The sequence below is a fragment of the Geotrypetes seraphini genome, chromosome 2, assembly GCF_902459505.1.
Source record: "Geotrypetes seraphini chromosome 2, aGeoSer1.1, whole genome shotgun sequence".
Lineage (NCBI taxonomy): Eukaryota > Metazoa > Chordata > Amphibia > Gymnophiona > Dermophiidae > Geotrypetes > Geotrypetes seraphini.
In genome coordinates, this window is record NC_047085.1 from 229,294,428 (window position 1) to 229,317,882 (window position 23,455).

A 23,455-nucleotide genomic window follows, 5' to 3' on the forward strand; every position below is an offset into this window, starting at 1 on the left:
AAAAACTAGTTGACAGCATAAATTATTTTTATTTATCGTTTCAATGCAGTGTCTCTAGCATGCCCCGACGTGACCCGTTTTGCCCAAAAGGCTTTCTCAAGGGTTCATGGAGGAGCTTATTTACGGCTTCCTTCCTTGTTTAGGGCTAGAAGGAAGCTCAGAAGGTTTGGCATTGGGCAATTCTTCACAACACCTTTCTGAAAGCAGTCCACATTCAAGGAGAGAAAAACTGTCTGGCGGCCAAATTGAGTTGTTTTCTGCAACCTCACAAATGGACGCTCAACTCATCGCCTCTCATCACATTTTTTTCTTAGTGAGGAACTCCTCAAGTAGATCTCTTTGCGTCTCCCCACAACAACAAACTGCCTCAGTTCTGCTCCAGGATATACTCTCCTCACTGGAGGCAGATGCTTTTCTTTTGGAATGGACGAATCAGTTTTCTGTATGCATTTCCTCCATTTTCTCTCATTCTCAAGACTCTTGTCAAACTCTAACACGAACATGCCACCATGATTCTCATAGCTCCTCGGTGGCTCAGACAACCTTGGTTCTCCCTTCTACTTCAACTCAGCAGCAGGGAGCCACTACTTCTACCAGTTTTTCCGTCTCTGCTTCCGTCTCTGCTTCATTCCAACCTGCAGTCTCTGCACCTGACAGCTTGGTAACTTTCAACGTAACTGCCAATTTCCAGTTCTCTCAATCTGTCAAGGACATTTTAGAGGCTTCTAGGAAGCCTGCCACTAGACAATGTTACAACCTGAAATGGTCTAGATTTTCTGCTTGGTGCACCATTCATCTCATGGAGCCTCAATCTACCTCCTTGACTTCAGTTCTGGAGTACCTGTTGCATTTATCTCAATCAGGTCTCAAATCCACATCCATTCGAGTCCATCTCAGTGGAATTGCTGCTTTCCATTAGCCTAAAGAAGGGAAACGCCTTTCTGCTCAATCTGTAGTTTCCAGATTTATGAAAGGACTTTTCAATGTCAAACCACCTCTCAAACCGCCTCCAGTGGTTTGGGATCTCAATGTTGTCCTTGCTCAATTGATGAAGCCTTCTTTTGAACCAATGGCTTTGGTTCATCTGAAATCTCACTTGCTCTCACGTCTGCTCACAGAGTCAGTGAGCTATAAGCTTTAGTAGCGGACCCATGGTGGCAACCCTGGAAGTAGTTCCATCTGTGCACTTGTGATACCTGCATTGGCTGGGAGGTTCCTGTTATCTTACTGGTCCCCAAGGTCTCTGGATTTTAAGACTAGATTACTGTGTTTGACATGGATATGCCAGAGCTTGCACAATGGACCCCTGATTCAGTCTGAGAGGGGTGCCTTTTGGATCCTCCACAATGAATTGTGGTGACTATGGATGCTTAGGGGCTTAAGGGAGGGGCTCACTGCAATAGGTGGGTGGTGCAAGACCTCCAGTCTTCTCAGTTCACTAGGGCTGTCGGACTCAGCTCCTAGAATTCCTGCCCATTGATAGGGCATGCAAGTGACGTTGGACATTACTGCAGTGGGGTGTGTTAAGCAGAGGGTACTAGGAACCAGACAGTTACTGGGCTGAAAGGCATTTTCTGGTTCACATTGTAGGCCAGATCAATGTCCAAGTAGACTTTCTCATCTGATCCACCCTGGATCCAGGGGAGAGTGGGAGATGAATCCAGAAAATTCCCAACTCATAGTGGACAGATGGGGCAGGTTAGTGCTTTAACATGGTTTCAGGCCACAATGCCAAGATGGCTTGGTTTTTCAGTCTGAGACCAGCTCCTCAGGTACTAACACTGGTCTTCGAGTAGTCTCAGTTGGAGCCACTCTCTGCCCTGGCCCCTAATCCAGATGATATTGTGCAGAGTTTCTTGCCATCCTTCTGGCCTTAGACCCTGGTATGCTGTTCTGATTGTGTCTATTGGCAGATGTCTCCCCCTCCCTAGGCGGCAGGGTTTTTTTCTGACGGGGTCTACTGGCAAGATAAATCTACATCTTTTCTGGCTTATGGTATGATCCTAGTACTAGAGAATGACACGGTGAAAAAATTGGTCCCCGTCACCGCCCCGTCCCCGTCTCACCATCCCCGTCACCGCCCCGTCCCCGTCTCACCAACCCCGTCACCGCCCCGTCCCCGTCTCACCATCCTCTTCACCGCCCCGTCACCGCCACTGCCACCCCATTCACCGCCCCGTCACCGCCACTGCAATCCCATTCACTTTTCTTTATTTACGTATAAAGGAAACATTCTTTAAAACTTTAAAACTTAGTTAAATATTAGTTAATAACTATACAAAAACAAAACACGCAGAGAAAAAATTAATTAATAAAAATTCTCAAAACTGACACATTTTGATCACTAAATTTAAAATAGTTATTTTTCATACAGTTTTTCAATCACTAATCTTCCACCACCCCTGGGGCTAGCAATGCAAAAACAAACACGACATGTACTTTAAATTCTGCCGTGATTAGCATAGTGACCGCGGCTACGGCTGCAAGTCTCCCCTCCCCCCAGCGATCACGGCAGGAGGGCACCCAACCCCTCCTGTAGACCCCCCCAACGGCCCTCCCGACAATCGCAGCAGAAGGGTACCCAACCCCTCCTGCCGGTCCTCCCAATGGCCTCCCCTAAGATCGCCGGCAGGAGGGTACCCAACCCCTCCTGCTGGACCCCCCCCCCAACGAACCCTCCCACCCCGGAACCCCCTTAGTCTTACTTTTCAAGTTGGACCGGACAGCTCCTCGCTCGTCTGGCCAGCAGGCCTGCCTCCGTCCAAATGAGGCGGGCCCGCCCCTACCCTGCCCAACCCACAGGATCCTAGAGCCTGATTGGTCTAGGCACCTAAAGCCACTCCCGCTATAGGAGGGGCCTTAGGTGCTTGGGCCAATCAGGCCCTAGGATCCTGTGGGTTAGGCAGGGGAGGGGAGGGGCGGGCCCGCCTCATTTGGACGGAGGCAGGCCTGCTGGCCAGACGAGCGAGGAGCTGTCCGGTCCAACTTGAAAAGTAAGACTAAGGGGGTTCCGGGGTGGGAGGGTTCGTTGGGGGGGGGTCCAGCAGGAGGGGTTGGGTACCCTCCTGCCGGCGATCTTAGGGGAGGCCATTGGGAGGCAGGGGAGGGGAGGGGAGGGGCGGGCCCGCCTCATTTGGACGGAGGCAGGCCTGCTGGCCAGACGAGCGAGGAGCTGTCCGGTCCAACTTGAAAAGTAAGACTAAGGGGGTTCCGGGGTGGGAGGGTTCGTTGGGGGGGGGGGGGTCCAGCAGGAGGGGTTGGGTACCCTCCTGCCGGCGATCTTAGGGGAGGCCATTGGGAGGACCGGCAGGAGGGGTTGGGTACCCTTCTGCTGCGATTGGCAGGAAGGGTTGAAATGACAAATGAGGAGCACGGTGAAATAGCGGTTCCTAGAAGGGGGTACATTGGCCCGTGGGGACAAACCTGTTCACCGTTTCCGCGGTCGGTGAATGGCCTTGTCCCCGTCACCGCAGCGACTGCTATTTTTCTTCCCCGTTTTCGGCGGTGACCCGCGGCTTAAATGCGGTGGCCGCGGGTAAACCGTCACCGTGTCATTCTCTACCTAGTACCCCATGAAGCAAATCCTTTTCAGCAGCACTTTTCCTAATATGCCCAAATCCAGTCTTTGCGGCTGTGTGCAAAGCACTGGTCTTCAGTATTCTCTCCAACTTAGAGCTCGGTCATTACTTATTTCAACTTCCCCTCCCCCCCATGTCCCCATGCCACTAACTGCATGCTATTTCACCCCATATGAACAATCGCACTCCTGCAGAGTACCTAAAGCAACTATTTTTGAAAGCCAGCAGGATATATAGCCTTACATATTTTCCAGCTCCATTAGTTTTATTCTACAAGCCATATATATGACCTGCTATGTTTTGCATGACAGCTGCAAGCTGGAAGGTGCATGTATGCAAAGTGCAATGATTTCAAAAGTTGTAAGCATGCTGGAGAGCGTTCCTGCATGGGTTTTATTGGATTGTGTCACCCAGCTGCAATGGCGTACCTAGCATATGTGACACCCGGGGCCCATCATTTTTTGACACCCCCCCCCACAACTGTATGAAAACATGATTTTTAGTAACAATCCACACGTCGCACATGAGTGAGTAACTAGGAAAAGGCAGCATCTTACATACTGCAATGAGCAGTACAACATCAATACACCCATTGTAAAACTAAACAAGCCAGACTAGTACAGATCAATCCTGCAGTCAATCCTAACAAAAAAACATGTCTTTCAAACACACAGAACATAGAAAACACCTTCGCCTAGTATGGAATATGTCATCACAAACTAACCCCTCCCTCTTTTACAAAACTGTAGTGTGGATTTTAGCTACGGAGGTAACAGCTCTGGCGCTCATAAAATTCTGAGCATCAGAGCTGCTACCACCACGGCTGGTGCTAAAAAACGCTCCACAGTTTTGTAAAAGGGGGAATAAAATAGAAATATATAGACAAAGGTTAAATTGAAGCTGGACTCTGCATACAATGCTCTACAGAAACAGTGACACATGTCTCCTAAAGCAATAAATAAATAGAAATTTTTTTTTCTACCTTTGTCTTCTGTGGTTTCTGCTTTCCTCATCTTCTTGTAACTCTCTTCCTTCCATCCACTTTTTGCCGTCTCTCTTCCCCTATATGGCATCTTCTCTCCTTCTATGCCCCTTCCAGAAACTGTATGCCTCCTCCTTCCATCTCTCCTTTCACCCCCATTGGTCTGGCATCTCTCTCCTCGCCTTCCCTCTCCCACACCTCTCCTCTGCAATCCCTTTCCCTTTTTCCCTCATTTTCCTTTTCAATTTATTTTCTGCATCTGTCTAGATTACGTTCTTACTACCCTCTCATCAATGTCCATTTTTTACTGTCTACCTAAAGCTTGCCACCTCTTTCCCTCACCCCTCCAGTGTTTCCCTAACTCAATCCTTTTCTCCCCATCATGTGCCCTCCTTTTATTTATCCCCTCCTTCCATCATGTACCCTCTTTCTCCAACCCTTCCATCTAGTACCTTCTCCTCTCTCTGTCCACTTCCATCCAGCATCTGCTCCCCTCTTTCTCTCCTCCCATTTCCTTCCTGCATTTGCTCCCCTATCTCTCCCATCTGCACTTCCATCCAACATAGGCTCTGCGCTACCACCCAATGTCTGCCCTTTCTCTCTCCATCCACCCCTCTTCAATCAGCATTTGCCCCCTTTCTTTCCCTCCAATATCCTTCCCCCTTATGTCTCTCCCCTTTCTCTGTACATCAATTTCATCAGCACCACCCTTCCATACCACCCTGCCCCCTTTCTTTCCCTCCACCACTCTTCCATTCCAACAGTCCTGCTCCTTTCTCTCCCTTCATGCAGCAAGGTCCTGCGATGACTGTAGCTGCCGGCTGCCAGTCCACCCCACTCAGACGTACTTGCTCTGAAGCGGACTCAGCAGCCACATGCTGGAAGGTCCTGCGATGACTCATCTACTGGCTCTGCTCCAGAAAAAGTTAGTTACGTCGGAGAGGGTGGACCTGGCAGACGCAGGGAGTTGCGGCAATGTCCCACAATGACTGTGTCTGCCGGGTCCACCCCCTCCGACGTAACTTACTTCTTCTGGAGCAGAGCCAGCAGACGAGTCATCGCGGGACCTTCCTGCATCTTAGCACGGTTGCCGACTCTGCTGCAGAGAAAGTAAGTCAGAGGTAACGTGACCATTTATTTTTTTCATCAAAAGGGGACATTTATTAATTGACTGTGTATCCTTTCTTTTATTTCTTTCTTTCTGCACTCAGGCCCAACAATTGTCCCTTTCTATTCCCTCCCTCCTTCCTTCCCATGTCCTTAGTGCCCCCAGTGCCTCCGTCCCGTGTCCTTAGTGCCCCCAGTGCCTCCGTCCCGTGTCCTTAGTGCCCCCAGTGCCTCCGTCCCGTGTCCTTAGTGCCCCCAGTGCCTCCGTCCCGTGTCCTTAGTGCCCCCAGTGCCTCCGTCCCGTGTCCTTAGTGCCCCCAGTGCCTCCATCCCGTGTCCATAGTGCTCCCAGTGCCTCCGTCCTGTGTCCATAGTGCCCCCAGTGCCTTCCAGATTTTGTCCACCCCCAAAGCCAGCCAATCTGCCTGCCTGCCTACCTATCTCCCTCCCTCCCTGCTGTGCTGAAGCCAGCCAGCTTGCCTGCCTACATCCTTCCCTCCATGCTGCGGGGAAAAAAAACACCTCTCTCCTTCCTTTTCCCCAGTCCATGCCACTGCAGTCTTACTCCCCACTGCTGCTTCTGCTGCTAATCGCCAACAAGAAGTCGTCTTTCTGATTGGCTGGCCCAGAACGTCCTCTCAAAGAAGACTTCTTGTCTGCGATTAGCAGCAGCGGGGAGGTAAGACTAATGTGACCATTTATTTTTTTCATCAAAACGGGACATCTATTAATATTCAGTTCCGTCCTAGCCCCGCCCCCAATTTCTTCCATTCATTTTTATGTACACACAATATCTTAATTCATAATGGTAAACATAAAATATATTAAACCATAAAGCACACAGTACGCAGAGAAAATGTTAATTATCATTTACGACTTTCAGGGATTTTTTCAAAGATGTCAAACAGATTACTTTAAAATATGCAATGTCACCTCAGTAACTATAGAAAAATAGACACATATAGTGCAAAATATAGACAGCAGATATAAATTCTCAAAACAGACATTTTGATCACTAAATTGAAAATAAAATCATTTTTCCTACCTTTGTTGTCTGATGATTTCATGAGTCTCTTGGTTGCACTTCCTTCTTTTGACTGCATCCAATCTTTCTTCCCTTCTTTTTTTTTTGCATCCAACATTTCTTTCACAGTCCAGCCTAATCCCCTTTGGGTCCAGGTCTCTCTCTCTTTTCCCCTCCCCAGATCCAGTGTCAGTTCTCCTTTGTACCGTTGTTCCAGGTCTCCCTCTCTCTCTGTCTGAACCTCCCATAGTCCTGTATCTTCCTCCTGTCTTTCCCCTTTCGTCCAGGTCTTTCTCTCTGTAGTCTTTCTAATCTGCTTACAACATCCCCCCCCCTTTCTCTGCCTCTTTCTCTCCTTTTTTCCTTCCTCCCTCCCAGCAGATTTTAGCTTATCTCCTCCTTTTTTTCCCCTCAGATCCAGTATCTGTCTCCTTCCTCTTTTCCTCCTCCTAGGTCTGGTATTTGTCTCCTCCCCTTCCCCCCTGCTCTGGCATCTCTCTCTCCGTTCCGTTCCTCCTGGTCTTCCTTCTCAATTTATTTTCTGTCTCTGTCTAAATTATTTTTTATTATTCAGTCCTCAATTTCCTCTTTCACTGTGTCTACCTGTGCCACCTCTTTCCCTCACCCCTTCCAGTATCTAACTCTATTCTCATCCCTCAATCCAGCATATGCCCTTTTTTCTTTCTCCTTCCTTCCAGCGTCTGCTCCCCCTCTCCCCCATACTTCCATTCAGTGTCTGTCCCTCTCTCTACTCCTTCCATCTACTGTTCACCTTCTGTCTCGCCCCTTCCAGTGACTGCCCTCTCTGCCCTTTTCATCCAATGTCTGCCTTCTCTCTCTCTCTCCCATATGACATCTTCCTTCTTTCTATGCTCCTTTCATAACTATCTATCCTGTGCCCCTTCTCTCCTTTGTACATGATTGATTTCAGCTCTGCCACCTCCCCATCCCCTATGCTCTGACATCTCTCTCTTCTCCTTTCTTTACTTCACACCCCACGGTCTGGTATCTTCCCTTCCCTGATTCTCTGGCATCTCTCTCCTTTCCTTTTCTTCCATCTTTGCCTCTCCCTCTATGCTCTGACATCTCCCCCTTCCTTTTCCCCCTAGGCTGGCATACCTTCCTCCTTCCCTCCAAGCCCTGGCATCTCCTTTCATTCTCTCCCTCATCTTCCTTCTCCTGCAGCTCTGGACTTCCCCACACCTGCTCCCCCAAAGTTGCCATGCTTCGGTTCCTCTTCTTCCTTCCTCCCTCCCTCCCTCCCTCCCCCCGCGGGACACTGCGGCACCATCAGCTCTTACTCCCTCTAACGCCAGCCCTGCAGCTCCGGACTTCCCCACACCTGCTCCCCCCGACCCCCCCAGATCGCTATTATTTTAAATATTATGGCAGCTGCGGTGCTGTATCCATCAGAGGAGATTTCTAACCTCGGCCTGCCCTGGAACTCTTCCTGCAGCAGCTACCCGCCTAGGTGGGAACAGGAAGTCACTGTTGCAGGAAGAGTTCCGGTGCAGGCCGAGGTTAGAAGTCTCCTCTTGACGGATATAGTGCTGCGGCTGCCATAACATTTAAAATAATAGTGGTCCGGGGGGAGAGAGCAGGTGTGGGGAAGTCCGGAGCTGCAGGGCCGGCGTTACAGGCAGTGAGAACCGGACAGCTAAGCGTCCAACATTTCCTTCAAAACCGGGCTAGCTATGCACCCCCCCCCCCCCAAGGCGTGCACCCGGGGCGGACCACGCCCCCCCCCCTTGGTACGCCACTGCCCAGCTGATGGCTGTGTATCCTGCTGTCCTCGGAACACCTGCTTATAGGTATATAACATTTGCTTTTAGTTGTGTTCTGTAATGATTAATCCAGTGTGTTTTCATTTGGTAGCTGAACTCCTTTGAACAGCTGTGCATTAACTATACCAATGAGAAGCTTCAGCAGCTATTCAATCACACCATGTTCATTCTGGAGCAAGAAGAGTACCAACGTGAGGGCATAGAGTGGAATTTCATAGATTTTGGCCTTGACCTACAACCATGCATTGATCTTATTGAGAAGCCAGTAAGTATTGCTTTGTTTCCCATTTGTTGCTGATAAGTGCTGTATGTCTGCAGATGTTGACATAAACTTTTTTTAAAATTTGTCTGTATTTTCAAGCTTTTGAAGTTTTGTTGAAATGATAGGATGAGTTGGATTTTAATTTTAATTTTTAATTTAATTTATTTCTTATATACCGCTATACCGTGAGGTTCAAAGCTGTTTACAATAAAGATGCATTAAAGATACAATAAAATAAAAATAAATAAAGATAGGTACTTGGAAGTTCTCTAACTGTCCCGAAGGCTCACAATCTAACTGTCTTAATGGACTTTTATAAACTTATTCTCCTTTTTTTCTTTTACTTTTCAATGTTTATTTAGCCTCTCTTGGGATTAGATTAACTAATTTAGGTATCAAACTCTATAGCTATGCAGATGATATAACTATTGTAATGCCTATTTTTAATTCGCTGTCCCACGTTATACAGCTCATATCAACTTCTTTCTTAACCGATGAACAATGGATGAATGAGTTAAAATTAAAACTTAATTTTGCCAAAACAAAATTTTTCTTGGCCTCTCCATGTTTGAAAAATATATATAATGAATTTAAACATAAATGGAGTAATATATCTAGTTGACACTACTATAAAAACGTTGGGAGTACATTTGGACCAAAATCTGTTAATGAAAACTCAGATTGATTCTTTAGTGCAGAAAAGTTTGTGCTGTGGAAACTAAGGACACTTAGATCATACGGTATTTCGATACTTCTTCCTTTAGACTACTGGTAAAATCTTTAGTCTTGAGTATTTTGAATTACTGTAATATAATCCATCTAGCAGGAATTTAAAAAAAAAAACCTTTTCATATTACTCATTTCTTTAAACTACATTGGCTACCTACTGAGGTGAGAGTTTTGTTTGTCTGGTTGTATGTTATAAAGTCTTATATGTCCTTGCACCTGGTTATCTGATCATTTTATATTGACAATTCAATTCACTCCCAGCACAGAATTGTTTGATTTGCCATCTGTTAAAGGCTGCTCTTATAAAAGACATTTTAAACAACTATTGTCATTTCAGGCTGCAATTTGAGATAAATATTTCAGCCATTTCTTACAAGTATTTTAGAAAATTATTAGACATATTTATTTGTTACATTTTTAGAAGCTTTATATTTTGTACTTTGCTGAGTTTATTCAGTCTCTTATGCTTTAACAGCATAGAACTTTACGGTATTGCGATACACAAATAATTTTTATGTTCAAACTTTTTTGTGAAATATCTATCAACAGTAACGATAGAAGATATGAAAATGCAGTAGATTAGACCATACACTTGACAGGCCATGTTTTGGATTTAATTTTTGTGCCTGTTACTTTGGCTTCCTTAACTTGTGTGGCTATCCCAAAATTGGGAACCAAATATGTTAGGGAAATTAAGTTCTGTTACTGCACTAGTGCATGATGTCACTTCCTATCCACCCATAAGTTTTCAATAGATTCTGTATCTTCAGGGTCATCTTTAAGCCATCCTTGCTTAATTACAAAATGCTTAACTTGTAAATAGAAGGTCATAATCGAGCAAATCATGTAATTCTGAAAAAGTACATAATTCTCTAACATCCAATAACTATCAGAAATGGGTTAAACCCGTCATCCTATCTACCAAAAGACCTGCCCCCATGCTCTGCCACAATGAGCTCTGATCTAACCAGGGTCAATGAGAAAACCCTAGTTACTGTGCTCTAACTTTAACTCATATAGCTAGAAGGATCACGTGATGCACTGAGCCAAGGCAGAAGCAGGCTGCCTGAGCTCCCGGGCCCCGAGTCCTGAAGCGCCCTGTTACTAGCCTTTGAAGGTGAGCCGGGAGACAGCGCGATGACCTGGCTAGATGTGAATGTGGGCTTCGGTTTACGCGGACCTGTACGTTGGCGCTTCCCTAGTTATCTATTTTCAGAGCAAATATTTCAGTGCAAAGTAAGATAATTATCCTGCTCCAACATTACTCCATTTGCCTGGATGAAGTTCCTAGTCCAAGAGTTGACATAGCTGAGCAGCCCAGCAATACTAAATCAAATTTGGTACAGCTCGACCTCTTAATTCTGTATGCTGCCACAAGAGAGTGTTTCGGGTTTTTAAAAAATTATTTATAAATTTAAATATTTTGACAATCTTACAGGACAAAAAAAGAAAAAACATCTGGCTGGCAAACATTCAACAATGAAATATAACAATTTCACAACAAGAAATAAGGAAATTTTTTAAAATGGCAAGTTGTAGTTAGAGACGGAGCGGGGGATGTCACGTGACTGAACACAAGATGGCTGCTTAGTGTTTTTCTCCGCTCGAGCCCACACTCTAAATATCATTTTTCAGCCCTTCTCTACTCTGGTTCAGGTCGGAGAACTCTAGCTTCCTACTCCTAAATGTCGTCTAAACCGACTAAAGCTGATAGATCGCCGCCTACTGCCTCTACTTTGCCGCACACCGCATCCAAAAGATCGAAACATGAACCTCCGTCTCCAATCAAGGCCTCGCCCGCTCTTGGTTCAGATGTTTCCATCTCTAACGATTTACAAATATTAAGGGGCCTTATGCAGGAAAATCTGGCGGCCACTGCAGATATTAAAACAGAGATCAATACTATTCTTCTACAATTAAAGCAACATAATGTCTGCATTGATCTCACGGATGGGAGGCTTACTGCTCACGACGCACAGTTCCTTGAGCTACAGTGTGGCATGCATAAAGTTTCCCTATTACAACGTGATATTGAGGATATTTCGAATCACATGTGTCATAATAATGTCCTTATAGGTCTTCCTGAAAATTCAGAAGGAAAAGATTATTTCTTACCTCCTCAATTTCATTCCGAATCTGCTGAACATCCAATTTAGCCCTCCGCTGGAAATCAAGCGAGCGCACAGGATACCATTGTGCCCCCCTGCACCATCCAAAGCGGCAAGGCCCATAGTTGTTAAATTACTACGCTACTCGCAAACCCTCCAGATTCTGCAAACAGCGAAATCTAAACTTTCACTACTAGTGGAGGGCAAAAGAGTGCTTTTCGTTACGGACCTCTCCAAATCTTCTGCGCAAAAAAAAAAAGCTTTCCTAGCCATGCGGCCTCACCTCAAAAGCATTGGGGCTCAATATGGGTTGTTCTACCCCACCAAAATGCATATCACCTACCGCAATACTACTAAAAACTTTGAAGAACCATCAGAACTGCAAAAATTCCTTGATGATATCAGCAAGATTACCTGATTTTTTTTTTCTTCTTTTTCTTTTATGAAACACCATATGCTTTTTGATAGGGCTTAATGCTTTTTCATATTTCTCTGGTGCTGGAGAGATTTACGCTAAGCTCGTCTTGTCAGCATGCGATCTAGAGAGTTGCGCGGGGACAGAAATCCCACCCGTCCCCGTGAGGAATCCCTCCGTCCCGTGAGGAATCCCCTCCATCCCCAACCGTCCCCGCAAGGAATCCCTCCGTCCCCGCCCGTCCCTATAAACTTCAGAAATAGTTATTTCATTTAATTATGCTACTGAATTAAAGGCTCTGGTAGAAACACATTTACAAATAAGCAAAAAGACTTTATTAATTTGGAAATATTAATTGGGAAGACTACATACTTTGTAAACGGCTTTCTACCAGAGCCTCTAATGTTTATAAATTTTTATCAACACAACTAATATACTACTTTATCCTGAAGCCAAAAAAAAAAAAAAAAAAGAAGAAATAGAATTATTTTCCTACCTTTGTTGCCTGGTTTCTGCTTTCCTCATGTTCTCATTCAATTCCTTCCATCCACTGTCTCTCTTCCCTCTGCGTCTTCCATTTGCTCTGTTACTGTGCCTCTCCCTTTCTCCCCCCTTCCAAATTGGTCTGGCATCCATCTTCTTCCCTCCGCTCCCACCATAGTCTGGCATCTCTGTCTTCTTCCCTGCCAGCGTCTTCTCCCCACTCTCTCTTCCCCATTTCCTTTCAGCGTCCTTCTCCCCTCCATCTTCCCCATGTCCTTTCAGCGTCCTTCTCCCCCCCGTCTTCCCCATGTCTTTTCAGCATCCTTCTCCACCCTTTTGTCTTCCCCATGTGCTTTCAGCGTCCTTCTCCACCCCTTTGTCTTCCCCAGTGCTTTCAGCGTCCTTCTCCCCCCTCAGTTTTACCTATTTCCCTTAAGCGTATTTTCTTCTCTACTCCACCTTTCCTCCCTTTCTCTCAGCTGCTGTAAGAAGGTAATTTAGATTCACGGCTGAAGGCAGGGAGGTTTGTTGGACCGGGGCTGTTGTCGGTCGGTCGGGGAAGCGCCACAAAAGTAAGGGGACCTGGCCGGCTGTGCTGCACCCGGGGTGGACCGTCCCCCCTCCCTTGGTAGTCACTCAAGCCGCGAGGCTACTCTCCTTCTCCTTACCTGCCCTGCCTGCAGCACAGAGAGCCGAACGGAAGTCTTCCCAACATCAGCGCTGACGTCGGGAAGACTTCCATTCGGCTCTCTGTGCTGCAAGCAGAGAGCAGGTAGGGAGAAGAGGAGCCGCGCGACTGAGTACATCCAGCCCCGCAGGAACTCCGCGACCCTCGGAGGTGTCCCCACAGGATTCCCGCGACCCTCGGAGGCGTCCCCACGGGATTCCCGCAACCCTCGGAGGCGTCCCCACGGGATTCCCGCGACCCGAAGGGGGAACCCGCGGGATGCCCATCGTCCCCGTTCCCGTGCAGCTCTCTAATGCGATCCCATCTTTGGATCTTTGTTTTTTCAGAATAAATTTTTCTCTCGGCATAAATCTTCTTTTTTCACACTTTTTCCTCTTTTCTTTTTTGATCATTTTCTAGCAACCTGGAGCTTATTTCCCCTATTCTTTTTTCATCTACCAAATAGCTGGCTCCTGATTTTTTTTTTTTTTTCTCTCTCTCTTTCAGATGCCATTCAATCCCAAACATCCTACTACTCATGGCTAACATTAAACTAGTTTCCCTCAATGTCAAAGGGATAAACAATCCTATTAAGAGAAAGAAGATACTTCAATATTTCAAGCACCTTGGGGCAGATATCTATCTCATTCAAGAATCTCATCTCTCTCTTGAAACTGTCAGGTGATCGGATTCAACACTGTTTTGCTGCCCCTGCATTTGGAAAGAAAAATGGGGTTATTACACTACTGAAAAAAAATCACTCAACTTTCAACCCACTTCGCACAAATATGATCCATATGGCCGCTGATCATGCATTGAGGGCACCATTGTAGGAAAATCTATAACTATTCTCAACATCTATGCTCCCAATGCAGATGACCCGTCCTTTTTCCAAGCCCTTCCTTCTGCTTGCAGTACGTCCCTTGCCTCGAATTTCATTGTTGCAGGTGACATCAACTTTCCGATAGATCCTTTTATAGACAGATCTTCCACCTGCCGTCCCGCCAAGCTTCATGTTCGCTCTTCTGTGACCAATTTGATGAGTACCTATGGTTGGTCTGATGCTTGGAGGGTCCTAAATCCCACTGCAAAAGACTTCACCATTTTTTCTGCCCCTCACAAGACTTTATCCAGAATTGACTACATTCTCTGCTCTAAAGACTTCATAAATAACCTCACTGATGCTAAGATTCATGCCATTACTATTTCAGATCATGCAGCCATCGCATGTTCCTTCAATTGGTCTGCTCATACCAATCCACGACACTGGAGATTAAATAACTCTCTCCTTCATAATGAAGACTTCATTTCCCACATCACTGAGGAATCTAAAGCTTTTTTCTCCAACAATTTACATTCCTTTTCTAAATTCTCTATACTGTGGGAGGCTTATAAATCTTGGTTAAGAGGTGAATCAATTAGCTACTCAGCTCATTGTTTTAAAAAAAGAAAACTTGAAATTCAAAAATTGGAATCTGACATCCATAGCTTGGAAACCCATCTATACACTAAATTTGATCCTTTTGCATATAAACAATTGCAACAGCTTTAGTTTCAATATAATGAGAGTTTCAGTAATCTTGCCTCTGCCTCCTTATTTCGTCGTTCAGTCACCTATTATGCCTCCTCCAACAAAGCTGGTCATCAATTTGCCATATATCTCAAAGACAAACGAACGAAGCATCGAGTATCTCACATCAAGTCTCCTTCAGGGATCACTCACACATCTACGAAAGACATCCTAACGGAATTTCGAGCTTACTATGAATCTCCATACACTTCTGAATCTTCTTCCTCAGAAATATTATCATGGACTTTTGCTCAATTGACTTACCCTCCATCTCTACAGCTCAGCAACAAACTTTACAATAACCAATATGCTTAGATGAGATCTCCAAAGCTATCTCATCCATGCCTCATGCCAAGGCCCCTGACGGACTTCCCTTGGAATTTTATAAATCACACAGTTCTTTCCTCACTCCTCATTTATTATCCTACTATCAAGATATCATTGATTCTCCATCTTGACTGCACCGTTTCCACGAAGCGAACATCATCGTCTCGCCAAAATTATATTTGCTAAAATTTTGATTTTTAGATTAGAAAAACTTATGCCTTTCCTGATCCATAGAGACCAAGTAGGATTCCTGAAGGGGAGATATGGGGCTGATAACACTAGATTGCTATGTCATATGCTCCACTCTGCCCTGTCATCTAACCACCTTCTCCTAGTTGCCTCACTAGATGCCGAAAAGGCATTTGACAGGGTAGAGTGCAACTACCTCTTTTGTGTTTTGTCCCATTTTGGTCTCCCAGAGATGTTTATTCATATGGTTTCTCTACTATACCATGACCCGGTTGCTAAAATAATTGTTAACTACGACTCTTCTACTCCCTTTGATCTACACAGAGGTATGAGACAGGGGTGCCCAATGTCTCCCTTGCTATTCAATCTAGCTCGGGAACCACTATTATCTGCCATCAGACAATCTCCCTCTGTTAAAGGTATAACAATTGCCAACATTGAATTCAAAATATCAGCTTATGCCGATGATATTTTATTACACTTGTCAGACCCTGAAGGGGTTTTACGGCATTGGTAAAATTGATCTCTACTTTCTCTGCTATTTCTGGCTATAAGGTTAATTGGGACAAAATTGAACTCATGCCTCTTAATCCCTCTTGTGTCCCCTTTTCCATTTCTTCGTATCCTTTCACTTGAGCTACATCTGGCATAAAATACCTTGGATTGTCCTTCCATAGAGACATTAAATCAACTCAACTTTCACTCATTTCACATTTAACTTCCAAAATCACTACCTTATTAGCTTCCTGGTCCCCCTTGCACCTCTCTTGGGTGGGGAAGACTCGATACTTTGAAAATGATGGTGGGCTCTAAAATCATTTACACCCTAAACATGTTCCCTATTTTATTTCCAATCTCCCTATATAAGCAGCTTGAAAAATTGATGCTCGCCTTCCTATGGAATAACAAACCCCATAGAATCTCAACACAAAAATTGAAGTCTTCCAAAAGGTTAGGTAGAGTTAACTTTCTTGATTTGCATCTCTACCACAGAGCTTTCATATTACGCCAGGGAGCAAAATGGCTCACCTCTTCGGTCTCTACAGATATTCCCAACTGGCTTTTACTGGAGAAATCTCTCCTTCATCCCATTCCCCCTATTCATGTTAGAAACATAGAAAGATGACGGCAGAAAAGGGCCACAGCCCATCAAGTCTGCCCACTCCATTTACCCACCCTATTAAGTCTGAGTGCTAATGACTTAGTTCCTTAACTCGACCGTCGCAAGGATCCCACGTGGATGTCCCATTTATTCTTAAAGTCGAGCACACTGGTGGCCTTGATCACCTGCACCGGAAGTTTGTTCCAGTGATCTATCACCCTTTCTGTGAAGAAATACTTCCTGATGTCACCACTAAATTTCCCTCCTCTGAGTTTGAGCGGGTGCCCCCTTGTGACCGAGGGTCCCTTGGGAAAGAATATATCGTTTTCCACCTCTACACGACCTGTGACGTACTTGAATGTCTCGATCATGTCACCCCTTTCCCTGCGCTCCTCTAGGGTATAGAGCTGCAGCTTGCCCAGTCTTTCTTCGTATGAGAGACCCTTGAGTCCAGCGACCATCCTAGTGGCCATCCGCTGGACCGACTCAGCTCGAAGCACATTTTTCCGGTAATGTGGCCTCCAGAATTGCACACAGTATTCCAGATGAGGTCTCACCATGGTTCTGTAGAGTGGCATTATGACTTCAGATTTGCGGCTGACGAAGCTTCTATTGATACATCCCATCATTTGTCTTGCCTTGGATGAGGCCTTCTCTACTTGTTTGGCAGCCTTCATGTCTGCGCTGATGATCACTCCCAAGTCCCGTTCTTCTGAAGTCTTAGCTAGTATTTCTCCATTCAAGGTGTATGTTCTGCATGGATTTCTGCTACCGAGATGCATGACCTTACACTTCTTAGCGTTGAAGCCCAGCTGCCATGTTGAGGACCAGTTTTCCAATGTGATCAGATCCTGCATCATACTATCTTTGAGATTGCTTTCACTTACTATATTACAGTTTGGCATCGTCGGCAAACAGTGCTACTTTACCCTGTAGTCCTCGGGTCAAGTCCCTTATGAATATGTTGAAAAGGGATGGTCCCAGGACTGAGCCCTGCGGCACTCCGCTAGTCACTTCCGATGTCTCAGAGAGGGTGCCATTGACCACCACCCTCTGAAGTCTTCCACTCAGCCACTCCTTGACCCATGCAGTTAGTTTCTCACCTAACCCCATTGATTTCATCTTGTTTAATAGTCTACGGTGTGGGACACTGTCAAAGGCTTTACTGAAATCCAAGTACACTATGTCCAGAGACTCTCCCAAGTCCTGCTTTCCTGTCACCCAGTCAAAGAAGCTGATAAGATTGGACTGGCATGACCTGCCCCTAGTGAATCCATGTTGGCAGGGATCCCTCAGATTCCCCTCATCCAGTATTGTGTCCAGTTTGCCTTTAAGTAGGGTTTCCATGAGTTTACACACTATTGATGTGAGACTTACTGGTCTGTAATTCGCAGCCTCCGCTCTGCAACCCTTCTTGTGTAGAGGAACAACGTTGGCAGTTTTCCAGTCCAGGGGGACTCTCCCCGTTCTCAGGGAGAGATTGAAGAGCACGGCTAACGGTTCCGCCAAAATATCGCATAGCTCTCTGAGCACTCTTGGGTGCAAATTGTCCAGTCCCATGGCTTTGTTCACCTTGAGTCCTGACAGTTCTCTGTAAGCATCAGCTGGTGTGAACTCAAAATTCTGAAATGGGTCTTCCATGCTTTGCTTTGCTTCCAGCTGTGGCCCTTGTCCCGGTGCCTCACATGTAAAGACTGAACAGAAGTAATCATTCAGTATTTTGGCTTTATCGGAATCTGTTTCCGCATAATTCCCGTTTGGCGTTCTAAGGCGTACTATCCCGTTTGCGTTCTTTTTCCTGTCGCTAATGTATCTGAAGAAAGATTTGTCCCCTTTCTTAATGTTCTTCGCTAGAGTTTCTTCCGTTCGAAGTTTGGCCTCCCTGACTGCTGTTTTGACCGCTGCAGACTTTGTCCTGTATTCAATGTTAGCTTCTTTTTCCCCGGTGCGTTTGTATGAGAGAAATGCTTTTTTCTTCTCCTTGACTAGGTACGAGACCTCATCTGTGAACCATTGGGGTTTCTTTTTCCTTTGTTTGGTTACCGATTTTATGTAGCAGATAGTTGCCTCATGAAGGATCGATTTCAAGGTTGACCACATAGCTTCCACAGTATCAGTCACTTTTTGAACCTGCAGTGTCTGATAGATGAAATCTCCCATGCGTGTGAAGTCGGTACCCCGGAAATTGAGTACCCTTGTTTTTGTTTGTGATCTAGGGAAGCCTTTCTTAAGGTTAAACCATACCATGTTATGGTCACTGGTGGCTAGCGTTTCTTCCACCGAGACCTCCGAGACTCTTTCCCCGTTCGTAAGTACCAGGTCCAGGATGGCCTGGGCCCTTGTGGGCTCTAGTACCAGTTATTTGAGCCATACTCCCTTCATGGACGTTAATATCCTTCTGCTATCACAAGTTGTCGCTGAGAGTGTGTTCCAGTCTACATCAGACATGTTGAAGTCTCCTAACAGAACTACGTCCCCCCGTAAGGTGATATTCTCCATGTCTTCAATTAATTCTGTGTCTTTGTCCTCCGATTGTCTTGGGGGTCTGTATACCACACCAAGGTATAGGCATTTTTCTCCGCCTCTGGCCAGGTTTACCCAGATGGATTCCCCAGTATACTTGACATCCGTGATCCTGGTTGTCTTGATGTTCTCTTTGATGTAAAGTGCTACCCCACCTCCTAACTTACCCTCTCTGTCTTGCCGAAGCAGGTTGTATCTTGGTATAGTTATATCCCACCCATGAGAGTCTGTGAACCATGTTTCGGATATTGCTACTACGTCTAGATATGCATTAACTATTTCTGTTTCTAGTTCTAAAAATTTATTCCCTAGGCTGCGTGCGTTAACATACATAGCTCTCCACTCTTTCAGATTTTTAAGCTCCTGTAGTGAGCCACCCATTGGAGTTAAAGTGTCTCCTAGCGATTCTTTTGCATTAAGGGTACTTACCTCAGACTTGAAAGCGGAGTTTTGGTTTGCCACATCAGGATTGTTACTTACTGCTCCGGTGTAAAAATGGGTACCCTCCCCCGACTTACCTAGTTTAAAGCCCTTCGAAGTAGGCGGGCTAGTCTGTGTCCGAAGACGTTCTTACCTCTGTTGGTCAGGTGGAGTCCGTCTGGTCCCTGTAGTCCCTGTAATGCCTCTCCGTGATTCAGGAATCCGAAGTTCAATTTCCTGGCACCATCGTTGCAGCCACTCATTCGTCTTCTGGATGCGTTCGTCCCTGCCCCTTCCTCTGCCCCTAACAGGAAGAACGGAAGAGAATACTACCTGTGCTCCTGTCTGTTTCAGTCTCTTTCCCAGTGCTCCGAAGTCTGTAGTTATGTCCTCCAGGGTGTTCTTGGCAGTGTCATTTGTTCCTACGTGGATGAGCAGCATGGGGAAGTGGTCCTGGGGCCTGAAAAGTCTATCGAGACAGGTGGTCACATCTCTTATTCTGGCTCCAGGCAGACAGCAGACATCCCTCGACTGCATATCCGGTCTGCATATTGGTCCCTCGGTGCCCCTCAACATGGAGTCCCCAATGACTATTACTCTACGCTTCTTTTGGGGGTGTCGATCCATTGTGCCCGGAGATGGAGATGTGTGCTGATCCTGGTCCATATCTGCGTCGGTAGTCTCTTCCTGCAAGACCTGGAATCTGTTCTTCAGGCTCAGATGTGGAGTCAATGTGGAGCTGCCCTGGTGAGAGAAAGAGTGAGAAGGTGAAGAGATTGTGAATGGAGGGGGGGGGGGGTCTCCTACGTTTACCTGTGGAGGATGTCACTAACTGCCAGGAGTCAGTGTCTCCATTCATCTCCTGAACTGCAACAGTTGGTTTTTTTGACGTCGGTCCTGGAGTCATCATGGGAGATCCGTCATGGGCTCGTTCTGAGATTTGGGATAGTTCCTGCACTATTCCATCTATATAGGCCTCATCCTCTCTGATGCCTCTCAGACGTTTCACTTCCTCCCTGAGGCTTCTTAGTTCCTGCACGATGTCGTCATCCTGCTGGCCGATCTCCTCTGTCTGTGTAGAGGCCGTAATGTACTGCTGTGGGATGGCCTCGGTCTGCACGGAGACGTCCTTTCCCGGTGCTGTGTTCTCCTCCGTCTGTGCGTAGGCTGAGGTCATCTCCCGGATTACCTCCATGCAGGGGATGCCGACCTTGTTTGTAGGTTTCATACTCCTTGTTCGCCCTGCCATAACAACAAAAAGGGAGAGAGTAAATGTGAGAGTATAAGAGATAGTATGAGAGTAAGAGAGAGAGTAAATGTGAGAGTATGAGAGATAGTATGAGAGGTAGTATAAGAGTATGTGAGCTTAGGGCCTCTGAGGGGTAAATTTGAAAAGTTAGGTTATTAGAGAGATCTGAGCAGTAGAGTGTCTGGAATAAAGGATTTGCCCTACAGTGTCCTATTGCCCTGGATTGGGCTCTTCTTAAGGCTCTTCACAAAGGCGCTCTCGCTAAGGCAAGCGCCTTTGCCACTCGCCTTTGCCGCGCGCCGAATGGCTGCGCGCCGTTGGCTCGCCTCCTTTTATGGAGGAGCCCGGTCGCAAGCTGCTGACGCGATGGGGGTGGGCGGAGCTACTCTCGCCGCTACCCCGATGCCTCCTTCAGCTGTGCTGGCGCATCTCCGCTCCCCTAGCGCCTCGCACAGCTCACCCTTGCCTCCTTTCTGCTCTACCCTCCTCTCCGATGCCTGCCTCTGCCTCGTGCAGTGCTAGCAGCAGCAGCGCCCGTTGGCTCGCCTCCTTTTATGGAGGAGCCCGGTCGCAAGCTGCTGACGCGATGGGGTGGGCGGAGCTACTCTCGCCGCTACCCCGATGCCTCCTTCAGCTGTGCTGGCGCTTCTCCGCTCCCCTAGCGCCTCGCACAGCTCACCCTTGCCTCCTTTCTGCTCTCCCCTCCTCTCCGATGCCTGCCTCTGCCTCGTGCAGTGCTAGCAGCATCTGATAGGCTCCTCTCCTTCCAATATTCACCTCCATAATCCCCTCATTCAAACAACTCATAAAATCCTTTTTGATCTGGACAAATATTTGGAACACCCTTGGCTGCAATCAGCATTTTGTCCTATTTGGGGTAACCGTCAATTTTTAATAGATAAGCGACCCTTCTCTTGGCCCTTGTGGTTTCATAAACAAATATGGACGGTTGCTTCTTTATTTAATTCAGATAGCTCATAACTCCCCTTTAGTGAATTAATGGTGAACTACTTTCTCCCTCCCTCACAATTTTACCAGTGGCTCCAACTGAGATCCTCTATCAAGAAATCTAGCTTCAATCCTCTGTTAGTGCCTACTTCACTGACTCTCCTTTCTCTAGCTAAGCAATATTTAGCTCTAGGTCATACTGCATCCAACTTCTACAAACTCCTGAAGTCTATCTCCCCATACCCAATCTTACTACTTAAAAAATTGTGGGAATCTGATATCGGTTCTCCCATCTCTGAAAAGGCCTGGTCACACATATTATCCCAGGACAAGCAGGCATGATATTCTCACATGTGGGTGATGTCATCTACGGAGCCCCAATGCGGAAGCATTTTCAAGCAAACTTGATTGAAGATTTAAGTTTGCTCTGCTGCTCCACGCATGCGTGCCTTCCTGCTCCACTAGGGGGCGCATCCCCTCGTGGTCTCCAGTTCAAAATTTTCCGCTGAGCCTAGAAGTCGTGTTTTTTCAGGCTCTGCCCCAACTGCCTTCTAGCACCGCGATTTTCTTATTTTTCTCGATTAAGTCGCTGTGCGTGAATTTTTCTTTCTTATTCAACTTGTTCCTGCTTCCTTTTTGACCGACCCGGAGGCTTCCGGGTCCCCATGGCCGCGTGGCTACTCGAGCCGCGGCCACTTTCGATTCTATGTCCCGGCCTTTGACCGGCTTTAAAAAGTGCACCCGGTGCGAGCTGCTTCTTTCCATCACAGACCCGCATCGCTGGTGCATCCTCTGCCTGGGGGCCGCTCATCCAACCGACTCCTGCCCCCAGTGTGCTACTTTCCAGAACCGGGCCCTCCGTCGAAGAAAAGCCCGCATGGCGGATCTCTTCGCCGCCGACCAACCCTCTACCTCGGCCTCGGCCCCGGCCTTGACCTCGGCCCCGAATACCTCAGCATCGCCTCGAGACTCGAATCCGAAGTCCTCGGGACAACAGAAAGCCTCGGCTCCGGGTAAGTCCCCTCTTCTCTCTTCAGGTTCCGCAACAGCGAAGAAGCCAGCCTCGGAGACACCGGCGACGCATGGCGGAAGTCCCATGCTCACAGCCCCGGCGAAGCCCTCCAAGCCTTCGGGCCGTGCCTCCACCACACTGGAATACTCTGATACGAGGTCGCCCCCGGTGGAGCGCACCGAGGCAGTGGACATGCCCTCATGCTGTCCGTGCCCGTTTTCCAGGACCTACTCCGAGCGATGATTTCATCGGAGCTGTCCGCTGCAATGGCCCATCTACAACCGGCCTCGACCCCGCATGTGCCAGACCAGCCTGAGCCTCGCGTCGAGCCACCTCGAGGAAAAGCGCGCAAGCTTCGCCGCATCCCATCCTCCTTGGACTCCTCGCCGAGACACCACAGACCGCCGTGGGGCAAAACGTCGTGTTAAAACGACAGAAACCTCGAACCGCCGTACCTCCAAGAAGGCCCGAGGTTCCCCCACTCTACGAGGCCGTTCACCTACACCTCGTACGGGACCGCTGAGGGTGACGGAGCTATCACTCTCCAACCCGCACATCCTCCGAACTCCCCCTCGGACCGGGGCTCCGATCCGAGGTTTCAGACTCTCACCGAGGGAGTCCGGGTCGAGGTCACCGATTCGTCATTGATCGGTACCCCGAACCCCGGCATCGTCTCCGAGGGGCTCCTCGAGACATCGGAGATCCACGACCCCGGAACACTTTCAAAGTACTTCCCCGGTCTCGGAGCGTGGATCGGAGCAGGAGCCTCGATACTCGAGGGAAGCCTCCCCATCCTTCTCCACCCGACGGAGGTCTCGTTCACCGACCCCGCAAGGGGCCTCGGGAACATCCCGCCCATCCTTCTCTCGCTTTGTCCAGGACATGGGCCACGTTTTGGACTTAGACCTCCAGTCCGACTCCAGATACTCTAAAGAGTACCTAGCGGAGCTGGATATGCCATCACTGCCCAGAGAGT

At 47.2% G+C, this 23,455-nt stretch overlaps 1 protein-coding gene across 2 annotated transcripts in view; it reads left to right on the forward strand.

Annotated features, from left to right (window-relative positions):
* MYH9 (myosin heavy chain 9) overlaps nucleotides 1-23,455 on the forward strand; it is an 807,001-nt gene that overhangs the window by 295,196 nt on the left and 488,350 nt on the right. For both annotated transcript variants that reach the window (XM_033935132.1, XM_033935133.1), the window contains exon 13: nucleotides 8,567-8,740. In XM_033935132.1, coding sequence (XP_033791023.1) covers nucleotides 8,567-8,740 — 174 coding nt within the window. The remainder of the gene's footprint in view (nucleotides 1-8,566; nucleotides 8,741-23,455) is intronic.